The sequence below is a fragment of the Lepidochelys olivacea genome (genome assembly GCF_965140295.1).
Source record: "Lepidochelys olivacea isolate rLepOli2 genome assembly, chromosome: 2".
Taxonomy (NCBI): Eukaryota; Metazoa; Chordata; order Testudines; family Cheloniidae; genus Lepidochelys; species Lepidochelys olivacea.
Window position 1 is genome coordinate 204,514,735 of NC_140412.1, and position 14,366 is coordinate 204,529,100.

Consider the following 14,366-nt stretch of genomic DNA (forward strand, 5'->3'; position numbering starts at 1 on the left):
CCCATAATAGCACAGGTATCCCACTGGCTACAACAAGAACCATCCTGAGTCACTTCCCCCATAGCCAACATTGCCCAATTATCCTCCAGATTGGCCTGGAATTGCCTCTTCTGCAATATTCTGAATTGCGTATTCTAATTTCAGCAAGGCTGACTGGCCCCCCTACACTTCAGAAACCGAAGATCAGATCCCACGGCTTGAACTGATACCTAGAAACTTTGGCTGTTTTACAAACATCCTAAAATCAACCACTAAGAAGTGCATCCCAAGTGGTCACCACAAGGCTTTCACCCCCTGCTGGACAAAAGAATCCAAGTCCCTCCTGAGGGAATATGAAAAGTGGTGACCCAGATAAAGGTGCTTGAGGCCTTGAACTTGGCATGCCTGGAAAGGTGGAAAGAGACTGTTCAAAGGCTTGATTTCACCCATTCGAGCTGTAAGGGATGGGCTCTTCTGCAGCACGTTCCAGCCTGTAACGTGATGCCCGGCAAAGGGGACCACAAATGCTGTCACCTCTCTTCTTCTTTTTAACAGCAAGGTGCCGACAGACAAGAATACACACCAGGAGGTCCAGCGGGAACTCCGCAGAAACCTCCAACAATGCCTGGAGAAATCCCCACTCTCCTCTCCATATTCAGTTAGAGATGAATGTTGTGTTGTTGGAAACCAAAAGTCGGAAAGCTGCAGGGGTTGATGGCATTCTTCAAATTTCTCAAGAACCTGGGGAGCCTGGGGCGGGAATGGCTGGTGGTGCTTTTTACTGCCATGCATAAAATCGGAGACGTGCCAACAAGCTGGCGACAGTGGTTGCCCTACTGAAGCCTGGGAAACCACAAGAGGATACAGCCAGCTACTGCCTCATCTTTCTCCTCTTAGTCACCAGCAAGCTTATGGAACAGGTGCTGCTCCACCATCTGTCTGATATTTTTGAAGACATCCTCCCAGCGGAGCAGGCAGGATTTTGCCCAAAGTGGAACTGCTGTGACCAAGTAGCTTCACTTCCCGGACACATTGAGCAGGACTCCAATTTAAATTGAAGACCAGGATCACCCTTGTTGATCTGTCCTTGGCATACGACACTGTCTGGAGATAGGGCCTCTTGCTTAAGATCTCCTGTGTCATTCACTGCCAATGAACAATCCGCCTCTTGACTGAAATGACTGGGAACCACCGCTTTAAGGTACACCTTAATGGCCGGATCAGTAGACCAAGAACTCTTAACTTGGGCATCCCTCCTGGCTGTCCTGGCCCCGATACTTTTTAAACTATACACCATGGATATACCAGCGATGGAGTCAAGGAAATTAATCTATGTGGATGACATTGCCCTCCCTGTTCAGCATACAAGCTTTCATACTATCAGTTGCACCCAAACCTGAGATCTTAGCACAATAGCTGATTATTTCAAATGCTGGAAACTTAGGCCTAATTCAAAAAACCCCATGGTAACCCCTTTCCATCTGAACAATAAAATGGCTAATACCAAACTTGATGTGCAGTTCTGTGGCGAGGGCATCAGCCATGAGGCTAACCCAAATTATCTTGGCATTGCACCGGACTGGAGTTTGACCTTTTGACAACACCTCGAGAACACTCGTGATATCGTCAGGTCTCGTGTGACACTTATCAGAAAATTGGCTGAAACATTATGGGGCTCCAGACCATGGACCTTATGAACCACAATAACTGCCGTGGTATATTCTGCAGCTGAATATTCTGCGCCCGTGTGGTCTCTCAGCAGTCACGCTAAACTCCTTGACACTCAACTTAATAATGCCATGCGCACATTGTCAGGGATGCTCAAATCGACTGGCTCCGGTCCTACCGCACATCCAGCCTTCACAGATTAGAAGAGCTGCTTAGACATCTCACTTTCGTAACCATGTCAATGCAAACACCAGGATCCTGCTGCATGATGACCTGCAGAACCCGCCAAAGACCAGATTAAAATCCTGCAACCCTTTATGGAACCACATCAACACTCTTACACCCAACTTCAATGCTGAGGCTCAATGGAGAGCCACATGGAGCATTTTGACCACTCAAAACAAACAGCTCATTGTTGGCCCTGCTGAGGAACCACCAGGTTTTGATGTATGTCTGAAAGACTGGTGCAGATCGAATTGCATCAGGACATCTAATGGGAGATATGGACAAACCCTCTTTAAACAGAAAATGAGGCAAACACCTGTATGCGATTGTGGTCGCCAGGCACAAATGATGGAGCACATCATATCTGAGTGTCCCCTTCATTCTTTTGCCGGGGACCTGAAGGATATTCAGCAGCTCACTGCTGTGGCAATGTACTGGCTATCAAACTTAGATATGAATTTGTAGTCATTGTGACCTACCAAAGGCATATGAAAGAAGAAGACTATTGTGGACAATGGTATCATGTATATATTACCACCTCTAACAGTATTTTGTTGTGTGTTAATGGAAGTTTACTTTCAGATTGAGTTCTAAAGCAACAGAATATCTAGGCCTACCTGGGAGAAGATGAATCAGAACTGTGCCATTGCTAATATTACCGTACCTGGATGTCTCTAGAATAACACATTTCTGTAGGCTGTCTGAATGATAGTTAAGAAATATTCATCTACAAAGAACTGTATTTTTAATAAATTAGATGTCACTAAGTCCTGTATCAGAGCTAGAGCTAAGAAACCACCTGTGGCCAGAACCAGTTCATATAAAAGAAGCCTGAGGTTTGAACCATCAGAATTTTGAACCTTTTTGGAAGTATAAACAAGTTCTGACTATTTAGTCTAAATGTTTTTTAAAATCTTCTTGCTTCTGCATTTCTTGTGTTTGATCTGGATAAAATATGGGAATACTGCAAGAAATTTTCTCATCTCTGTACTTTCAATCTGATCAAAATTAGGGAACACTGGAAAATTTGAGGGAACCTGCCAACCCAATTTATAGATCAGACATGTTCATATGAACTTTGGTTCCTGCTCTCAGATGCTTCTCTGAATGTGGGCTCTGAACTTTTGAGGTTCACCCATCATTATATGGCAATATAAGCAATGAAAATACTAAATTTGTCATTCACTAAAAGTTGGAATGTGATATTAATAAGGGTTTTGCCTTTCTAAGGTGCAATAGTTTTGTTTTCCTCATTATACTGTATCTGTGGGAACTTTTTAACTATTTCAGACCATTTTTAACTTACTGTGTGTCCTTGTAAGATTGTTACCTGACTTCTCATCCCTCTCCTAGTAGTAAAACTTATTGCTAGGTAAAAGCCATGGGAGTAATTATTCTGTCAGATATTGTACAGCAGTGTATGTTCAGGTTATATTTTAACGGTGGTGTGGAGCCAAAATACTGCACAATTTCAGTCATGTTCAGAAAGTGTCTTTTGTTTTGTTCCTGAATAGTCCTGTTTGTTTATTAACTTTTCATGAACACTCATAACTGTAGTATCTGAGCATTTGACATACATTAAAGAATTTATCCTCACAACATCACTGTGAGGTAGGATACATCACAGATAAGGAACTGATTTACAGAGAATGAGGGCCTGATCCCACATCACTTGTTTTAGTGACCTTTGCTATTAATTTCAGTGGAATCAGGATTGGAAACTAATTGACTTGGCCAAAGTCACAAGTCTGTGGAATAGCTGGAAACTGATTTCCAATCTCATAAACCTCACTCTCATGTCTTAACTGCAACGATCCTTCCCCACCTTTCTAATAGTTCATTTTAGAACAGATATAAATCTGCCTTGTACTTCATGGAGACTCTCTCCTTTCTGCACTAATTTCTTTGATTACGTTGTACAACTGTAAGTAACGGAAGCTGTGAGCCCTCAAAAACATGATGCTGTGTTACTTAAAACTTAAGACCATTACCACTTATGGCATTTGCTTTCATCCAGGACATTTTAATCAATCTGACTTCATGGGGTAGCAAGTAATTTACCATTTAGCTAACCATGAGTTTCCTCTACTCATCTTTGGCTTTGATAATTAAAAGGGGAAGGATGCATAGTATATTTGCTATCTGGTATATATATGAAGGACCAAGAACTTTTGGCGAAGGTGGATGAAGTACTCAAATATTAGTGCAAAGAGCTTTCAATACATATAGTTTACACACACTTAAGTGACCTGAAGAGATAAAGTACCAAATTTCAGTAACTATACCAGTACTAGTATGTGCTGAATGTCATTCCTAGCCTTGCCAAGAAGTAGCAATAACATCTTTTTTCTTGAAAATATGCTTTATTTTTCTTTCAGTAATTATGAGGATAATGTAATTTGCCTGTGTTTTGTGGGCCTTCAACACGTAGTGAAAGTTCACAGAACTTGATTAATTTTGTAGGTTATCTTTTAGATTGGTGTGGGTTGCCCTTTCCACCCAACCAAACAAACTTGCCCCAAGGATATGTCTGTGTGGTGGCACAGACCTTGGTGTGGGCTGTACAAGCCCACTTGGAAGTCTGTGTACATGCTCACATTACTAGCCTGTGCTGGGGTCTGTGCCACTGTATCTTTTAGCCATGCTAGGTAGATTAAAGCTAGCGTGGGTATGCCTATGTGAGTTTCAATCACATCTCCAGTTGCAGGGTAGATGTACCCGGAGTCATGCCAAGATGTACTGAAAATCATTTTATGTGCTATCTGATTGTCCTGTTCTGATCTGGTGTTGTCTTTGCTCTTTTCCTCCTTTTCTCTATCCTGTCCTTGTGCCCTCCCTCATGCCTGCAATTTGTCTGCTTCCCTCCCACCAACCCTCTTTTTTTAGGAAAACTCCATTTCCAACTTAACGGGCATTGTATAAGATAGATACACTGGGCTATACCTAATTCTGTTTTATATACCATGTACCTTACACTTCCTAGTATTCCTATCTCATTAAATATATTTCAGACTTACAAAAATAATTTGATTAAATTTTACTATTTTAAACATTCCTATTTGTGGTTTGAATAATAACTCACATGTTCAGATACTCATATTGCCTAAGAAGAGAAAATAGTCCTGTCTTCGCTTTTTATCTCACATCTTGGTAAGAATAGATTGCTCCAATTTTTACTGCTGAAATTTTAAATTTTGGGGAATTGTTTTAAATCAAAAGGCAGTTAATAAGTGATTAATATGTATATATTATCTACAAACAGCTCCTTTTAATGTGTCGTCTTATCTATATAGTAAAATATGATTATTTATGCACATGGTGGAGTAAAGTGAATTAATGTCAATAATTTGGTATAAAACCATGCAATATTTTTTTATGCAATGCTGATTTTTAATTTGCAGAAGTTTTAAAAGTTAAGATATATTTGAGAATTGCTCTAGTTATGGTGGTGAATAGCCTCTCTCCTGATATAATTTTAATTTATTGTTTTTGATTGGCTGGTTGCTGTCAAGATTAACTCTGCCCCTTTATGTACATTTATGTTTTAGATTAAATGCAACATACTTTTAAAAAACGTTTACTCTTGTCATTTTTTGCCCAACCGTGGTCCTAACCCTGATTCACATGGCTTTTCAATGGGACTGTAACCAGTGCCAACAGTATTCCTCACTTTGGCCTCTGGTCTTTCAATAAATATCCGGAAAGATAATCCTGGGTGTAGTTAGTTATTGACTTACTAATAGTAAAAGCGAAGGTGCAGTTTTTCTTTTAAATAGTTGTACCTTTTTTGGGTCCAGAACTAATCTGTGTTTATTCAGTCAAGATAATATTCACCCATATGTGGCAGTCCCAAGCAAGATCTTCCATAGCTTTTAAGTCCTGCACTGCTGCGGATGCACGGGTGGAAAGGGCATGTGTAGAGTATCAGGCGTTGTTTACGCTATGGAGGGAGATCTGTCTAAGTTGCACAACTTCAGCTACGTGAATAACTCATCTTTGGCTTCGACGTACTTGGATCTACTTTCCGCAGGGTCCACACTACACTATGTTGACGGAAGACACTCTCCCGTCGACTCCCCTTGCGCTTCTCATTCAGGTGTCGACGGGAGAGTGATCTGTGGTTGATTTAGCGGGTCTTCACCCGCTAAATCAACCACCAATGCATCGATCGCTGCGCGTCGATTCCCCCGGTAAGTGTAGACAATCCCACAGTGTGAGGGATCTTGTGCATCTCCTACTTGTAGAGGGCCTTCTGCTGCTCCAAACCTAAAAAAGAGTAGTGGCCTCACAGGAGGCCTGTGTTCATGCCTTTTCCTTGGGTTGATGGGTGGACTTTGATATACCAAGCGCTGTGCACTTCAGCTGCATAAATGCCTATTAATCTGACTATGCGAGTGAATTAAATCTTCCATTGAGGTATACTGAAAATATAATGTGCCTTCTAAATTTCCATTTTAAGTTGAAGAATAAGAGGATACTAGCCCTGTAGAAACGCCGCTGAATCTGAAAGCCGTGTTCCTTTTAAGTTTTACAAATAACTTGAGGCAAGGAAATCCCAGACCCACTTTTAGTCCAAGCAGTGACAGTAGAATTAACTGGATAGAAAACCCTGAGACACGTGGTCCAGTAGCCTGTAAATTCTTTCCAATGATTTTTCTAAACCTTTTAATGTTTCACAATGAAAATGCTGTTAAATTACATCTTATTTAATTTGAACAATATGTTATGGGCCATTACAAATCAAAAACAAATCTGTAAAGAATTAATCTTTCTCAAAGCAAGATCCCATGGGTAATCTTAATGGTTTAATAGTTTTCTTTGCTTATTGTTGGAAGAAATGGAAAGAATTAAAGTATAAAACTATAAAGAAAATTGCTTGGAATATAAAGAATGGACAGACTAATCATAATATTTAGTGATTTTTTTTACAGCACTAATGCCACGTATCAGTAACAAAACACAAATAAAGAGTGCGATCAATTGTAAGTATAAGAGTCAAAAGTATGTCTCTTGAGCTATTTAAAAGTGCCCAAGTAGGCTGTGTGTAGTAAATTATGCCACCAAACATAGGTTACAGGTGCAAAGGCATGATTGTTGTGAAGTGCCTAAAGGAAGGGATAAGGGATATTGAGGGGAGGGGGGATTGGAATATAAAAAACAACAAATGCATTGGAGCAAAAGCCCTGTTTTGTAGGTAAAACTCCAGGCATGTTGCGTGTGCTAAACAAATAGCAAGTCTAGAAATCTGAAACAAATCCTATGAAATAGCTATGTGAATACTGTTAAAATTGTAAAGACCAGCAAAATGATTTTTGAATCTGATTCTCAATTTGAAAGGCATTCAGTATAATTGCACAAATTATGAAGCAATGTCAGAGGGGCCATAACAGCAAGAAGTTAAGTTCTGGCAATAAAATTCTAAATAAGCTTATAAATTTAGTAAAGAAGAAATCAGAAGGTCAATAGCATATCAGACTAAACCAAGGCAGAAGGTAAAATTCCAGCAAGTAGAAACAGTCATTAAAAAAAAAAATCTCTATATGGATAGTTTCATAGTTTTAGTTCTTTCCAGCTTTTTATCCATTTATCTCTGTTTCCTCTCCCCCCGCCCCCCCCTCCAGATCGCCCACCCTTTTCCAGCTCCTCCCAAACCACCTGGTCATAAATAACTCTCCATCTTTGTTTTGTTGTGATGCTATAAGTGTGCAGGTAAAGCTTGAATCATTTTTACTGTGGTTAAAAATTCTACAAATAGTTTACTGTTGATTAGCATAAAGTTATGTAGCAAAATTGCATTGGAAAAGCCTAAAGTGGCCTCTCATTCATGTATCAGTCTAATGTGCTTGTTTTAAGTTAGTACGTAAAAGTATAAATATATTGAGCGTCTCATGGTCTTCTGTTCATGGTTTTATCTATATCTCTCTATCCAGAGAGTCCCTTTGTTTCATACAACATAGGGAGAAGCAAGACAGAATATATAAAACTGGGGAAATCTCAAAAATCCAACGCCCATTTTGAATCAGGAGTTCTCACCCATTGCCAGCAAACTGTAGGTGTACACCATGTGATTAGCACTATACTTCATATGAGCAGAAGGAAAAATGATTGTGAGGTGATTGAATTTTGTGCATATCTACGCTTTGGTATTGATAGTTCTCTATATACTTACTTTTTATTTATTGTAAAATATTCTTTCTGCTCCTCTCCTGGTATTTTAGATAGAAATTTTCCTGCTGGAGTTAAAAAGTCAATAAGCTTGGCAAAAATGGCAAAGAATGATGACCTTAGGTAATAGTAGTGAGCATTCTATAATCTCTGAATGGATATGGCACCCTTAGTTAACTAATTACTTTGCTTGGGAAAATCACACATTTCTGTTCTGTGATAAGCTACCTACATATCTTTCAAGATGTTAAGGTCGAAATGTTTAACAAAGACTCAAAATGTCATCTTGCTCTTCTCATTTCTCTTGAGAATGCTGCTGCGAAGATCATTTTCCCAGCCTGTTGCTGTGACCATGTAAACCCTCTCTTTGTACTCCTCCATTGGCTTCCCATTCTCTAGTACAGGGGTTCTCTCAACATATTTTTTGATAGCCTCAGAGTGCAGCCACCAACTCTTGCTGGTGGCCGTGCTGACAATTCTTCCTAAAATACTTAATTAACTTTAGGAAAAACAAATAATTATGCACATATACATGTCCGGATCATTGTCATTTTATTTATGTGGGGTTTTTTTGCAGACTCAAAAATAAAAATAATGGGCAGTTGTGTCTATTCGTTACTGGACCTAAACAGAATAGAAACAAAAATAAGCTACTTTGCATGTTTTGATTTTTTTTTTTTTTTAGATTTTTAGTTAGAAAATCTGCTACTGTGAAAAGTGATAGATGTATATTTGTTAATAACACTTTTCACAGCAGACTTACTCAGCCCTGGCATGCTGGGGGACAAATTAAGCTCTGGATGAGGAAGGAGGTGGGAAGGAGGCGGGGGGCCAGGGGCAATGGGGATCTGGAGGATGCAGCGGCGGTGAATCCAGGGATGGAGCCCAAAACCCTGGCACTGCGGGACAGAGCTTTCCAGTGTATGGTCAGAGCCTGCCACCCATCACCGCAGGGCAGAAGCCTGAAGCCCGAGCCATGCTGCCCCTGGGAAGGTGGGGAATTCTCACTGGTTGCCTGCTCCTACAGTGTTTCTGGCTCCAGAAGAGGGTAGGGACCAACTCCTGCAGGCAGCCCTGGTGGAGAAGCCACTGCTCTGCCACGCCCCCCGACCCCAATCATAGCCCAGGAGGCTATGGCTGCAAGAAACGCTTCTGGTGACTGCATTTGAAAAATGCTGCTCTAGTACCAGACATAAACTATTTGTCTTTGCTTTTATGGCTCTTTGTGGTGTATTCCCATCCTACCTGTCATCTCTCATTCACTAACAGTTTGTCAGCTCTCTCCTCCAGCCAGCCCATAATGCCTCCGTCACACACTTGTTAAATCTTCTAACAACCACCTTTGTGTTTTCTCCCATGCTACTCTTCACACTTGGGAGCAGTTCCCTGTTAACATTCGTAGACTACCTCATTAATGCTCCTTAAAGCTCTTTCCTTTTCTGTGATGCCAATGAGAAACTTGGCAATGATAAGGCTGCCGGTGTGCTGAGACTACTGCCTATTTTGCTGACCAATTCTGTGTCCTTGTTTCCTTGTACTCCCCCATTTGTCAGGTCCACCTGTTGCTGTTGTCTTATTCTTAGATGGTAATCTCTTTGGGGCAAAGACCAACTTACTGTTCTGATTGTACAGCACCTCGCACTTCGGGATCCTGGCCCATGACTAGGGCTTCTAGGTGCTACGGTAATACAAATAATAATAATTAATACAAATTAAGTACGTCTCAGAAACACTTGAGCAGAAGTTAAGTGATTTGGAATTAATTTTCTTTAACATAATTTTCTTTAATATGTTTACCAGATATGTAATGGTAACATTATGCTAGAAATCAGGAAAGCGTTCTAAGCATTTACAGCATTAGATTTTCTGCTGCCTTTTTGTTGTTGTAAAGCAATGAAAGAAACGCTTACATATTAGTTGTCTCTCTGTTTTCCCTTCCCAGATAATCGCTCTTTAGTGGAAATTGCCAATATGTATCATTCCATATCTGAAACTAGACACCCCTTGCAAACAGAAGAGCAAGAAATAGGCATTGATCCCTTGCAGGGTTACTTGAACAAGCCTGAAGAAGGTGAGTTTAATATTTCTACACTTTTTACTTTCTACTTAGAAACGTTACGTAAGAGTCTGATGATCACTATGCCTGGCATAATTTGTGTAATTCTCTCAATGAAGTTGAGCAGGGCAACGTTAAGAATATTTCAGTGTGTGTGTGTAGAGCACTCTGACACTAATGAAAACCATGAAAAGTCAACTTTCAATTACAGACAGAAACATTAGCCAAATGTTTAATGCGCTGTCATCCTTTTTAAATCATAAACCAAACAGTGACTTCACCATAAGAATATTGAAATGCAACATGGCCTTTGTTACAACTTTTTTCAAAGATGGGCTCTTTTGGTTGCTTTACACTGTTGATTTTTTCCTTTAATAAAATTTAGCATTTTATTTTGGGTGAGGTTATGCTGATGAAAAAAGACTGTTTTCCTCTTTTCTTCCTTTGAATCATAACACTTAGCTCTCCTGCTTTCCTTAAATAAAACCTTAAATAGAACAGGTGGAATTAAAGTGGAAATTACTGTGTAACTCAAGGTAAATTAACAGAAGGCAGTATTCAGACTACTCCAATGAACAGTGAGAAGAAACTGCTTGCATAATGCAAGTGCTTGTCTGTGTTACTTGTCCTTTCTACTTATTTGCTAGTAGTGACAATATGGTTGGTTAGAAGGAAATGAAAAGCTTAACAAGATGCTTGAATCCTCATCCTTGTCATGAAAACATTCCTCAAGTACTCAGTTATACACAATGACACCTTAACTACCTGTAATTTTCCAGTCATTGAACGCATGTACCAGAAGTGCAAGATAAAAAATTCATTTTAAATTAGAATTGAAACCGCTTAGTCACGTGTTTTCTGTGTACCTCTGTGTGTAAAACTGCCATATAATAAAATGTATTAAAAAGAGCAACATTTCAATTTTTAATTCAGATTTCAATTATTTTGTAAAAAGCTAAAATCAGAGTTCATTTTTTTTTTACCGCTTTGTAAAGCTTTTTTTCAATGTGAGGAAAAGTAGAATGGACATCTTGGTGGAGCCATTCTAAAAAGGTAATAGTTTTTTAAGGTGAATGTCACTACGCTTTTACACTTCACACCTAAAAGGTTAATAGCCATATTAGTTTGATAAAGCAAATGCATTCTTAGTACACATTTTCAGAAGCCTAGGAATAAACATTTATAATATTATGAAGTATTACATGTTTTCCAAATGAAATATTTGTGATTTATTTAGATTAGTTTGTAGCCAACACTGATCAAAAATTGCAAGTTTCTTGTTTAGTTTAAAAAAAAAAAAAGTACACGTCTCTCTCAGCTCAGTTTCAAGACAAGTCAAGATTTTAACCCTGTTACAAAAACATTTTAAATTAATTTTACCCTTTATTGTGGCCAAGAGTGATTAGTTACCTTGAATGAGCAGGCTTTTAGTTTTTATCCCGACCTTAACATTTCTATGACATACAAAGTTATTAGTATTGAATTGATGTTTAAAAGTGCCATTAATTCATTTACCCCAAATGTTCATTAACAATGTAAATGTATGCTGATGTTCTATGAGACAAGGAAGTGACTAATGACTCTTCCCACTAACAACACTTAAAAATGAATAGAAACTTTAGATAGCTCATCTTGAAGTAATCAAGGCCCTCATTCAGCTTGGCATCTCTGTATGCTCTAAAACAGCTGTCAACTGTTAAAAATATATACACAACACACACATACACGCATGGGAAGATAAGGATATGTAAATACATGGTTCCCCCAAAGTCATAAAGGTTACCAACAGTAGTATAGTTTTTTCACATTCTGTATATGTAAATATTTTATATAATGCATCCATTTCATTTTCATCGCTTCTTTTTTTTAACTGTGAAACACATACTGCATTTTAATTTGGTTCCATATGTAACCAAGATCAATCTTCTGTGTTTTATCATTTAATTTTAAATAAAGTATATTTTTGGATTGCTGTGGAAGAGGGCTTGTATATCAAAGCATGTAATTTTCCCTGCCCATCCAGTCCGCTTCAGAAGTTCAGTGTAAAGAGGCAATCACTGATTCCTAAATGAGTACTGTAACCATTGGGATGAATCCATCTGTTGATCAGAGACTTCCCATGAACTGTTACTCTTCATTCCAGGTTGTCCTTTTTCTATTGTAATCTTGATGTACATAGTCTCAACTACAAATATAGGTTTACGGTAATACAAATGGGCAGCATACCTCTGTGAAATGTGAATATATTCTGGGTATTTCTGTTTCAGTGAAGGAAACTTGCAGGTTTCTCTTTAAAATACTAGAAAACACAACTGGTGCAACCTTTCCTATGTGGGGAGAACATATCTCATAATAAAAGGCTTTTTAATGTAGCAGCGAAAGACATAACAAGATCCAATGTCTGGAAGCTGAAGCTAGACAAATTCAGACTAAAATTAAAGCACAGATATTTTAAGGAGGTTAATTAAATACTGGAACAACTAATTTAGGAATGTGGTGGATTCTAAATTGCTTGAAGTTATTAAATCAAGACTGTATGTCTTCTAAAATATATGTTCTAATTCCATACAGAAGTTGCGGCCTTGATATAGGATTCACTTAGTGAAATTATATGGTAGGTGTAGGGCCCTACCAACTTCACGGTCCATTTTGGTCAATTTCACAGTCGTAGGATTTTAAAAATACTAAATTTCATGATTTCAGCTATTTAAATCTGAAACTTCATGGTGTTGTAATTTTAGGGTTCCTGACCCAAAAAGGAGGTGTGTGTATGTGAGTTAAAGGAAATAAGGCAGATCATTAGTAAGTATAAGCATTGTGAAAATAGATCTCGGTAATGACAGAAACTAGTCTGATTTGGTAAGCTACAGGAAATACTAAATTTGGGGAGCATGTATGTTTATTATAGATATAAAATATAGAGTTGTAGGGTTGCCACATTTGTCTTCGATTTTGCTGAATTTTTTTAAAGGCTTTGACTAAAATTAAAGGGGTGATTAGTTTGAGAAAAAAGTTACCCATTCAATTTTTGTGTGGTTTAGGATATTGGGATTTTGAATCAGAGTGAAATCTCATGAGAATATGCTTGTTTGCAATTATCCAAATCAAGATGGCCATATTCAGGCTACTAATTGATCAATAACAGGAAAGTCGTTTTGGTTTTAAAATGAGTTGTGAAATCTTTAATTATATTACTGATACTTAGGTTCTGTAGAAATCTTCCAAGTAAAAATGCTGCTTATATATAGCTTTATATTTTAAAGGCACTACACAAACAATTCTTAAAACAGCGTTGAGATAAGTATCCCCATTTTACTGATAGGGAAATTGAAACAAAGTTAAATTTTCCTAAAGGCCTCTGCAAATGAGTTGCAGAATTGGAATCAGCTCCTTCTTATGGGTAACCTAGACACAGCCATAAGGCAAATAATTTGTTCTCAAAGAAGAAACATAGAATGCATCATTTCAAGAATCCAAGAACATTAATGCTTAAATCTGTCCTTCAAGAGGAAATCACACTTTCTACTTTAGCAGTTTTCAGTGACAAATAATAATTTCCTGTTAGCATGAAACTCTGCATACAATGTATATTTTAACTAAAAATGGAAACAAAATAAAATATATTTTATTTTTATTTTTCCCTTGTGCATTTAAATATAGATTCTTCCTCCATATATAGGATCATAGACCTATCCTGACAGTTGGATTTTGCTAATCTTTGAACTTCTCACTCTTATCCAGTGTCGGACCTCCATTGACCCCTATATTTCCTCTTCCCAAACATGCACAGCTGCCTTCTTTGCATCCTGCTTCTGGGATGCATTCTTGTTCCCATACCGTATTTTTTGGAATTGGATTATTTGTGAACCTGAGACGACTCATGGTTGTCAGTACTGAATTTTCTGGACAGAAGAACTTAAATGGGGAGCCACAATATGGATTCTGGACCTGCTCATTTATTAGTGTGGTTCCCCCTTTCAGCAGAATTTAAATGAATTGCCTATTTCAAGTCTTCAAACCCAAGGATCAGGTATCTAAATTACTTCCAAAGTCTGATCCTCTGTATGGAAGAAAAAATGAACTTTTTATCACAATGACTTCTCATTCATACTTTTTACATCAAATACCATTTCAACAACTTATTGTTTCATGTATGGGATATTTGAAATGTGGTTGCGCTTTGCTAGGGAAAATTCAGGTTTATGAACCTCTACCCTTTTTCAGAAAAGTCTTGAACCCTGGAGATGAGGAGAGACGGTTGGAGGCAGCATTT

The 14,366-nt window shown here is 38.3% G+C and overlaps 1 protein-coding gene across 1 annotated transcript in view; it reads left to right on the plus strand.

The window, feature by feature from the left end:
- TBC1D5 (TBC1 domain family member 5) overlaps positions 1–14,366 on the plus strand; it is a 470,928-nt gene that overhangs the window by 184,981 nt on the left and 271,581 nt on the right. The window contains exon 4 of the mRNA XM_084621915.1: positions 9,980–10,108. Coding sequence (XP_084478041.1) covers positions 10,009–10,108 — 100 coding nt within the window. The 5' untranslated portion in view covers positions 9,980–10,008. The remainder of the gene's footprint in view (positions 1–9,979; positions 10,109–14,366) is intronic.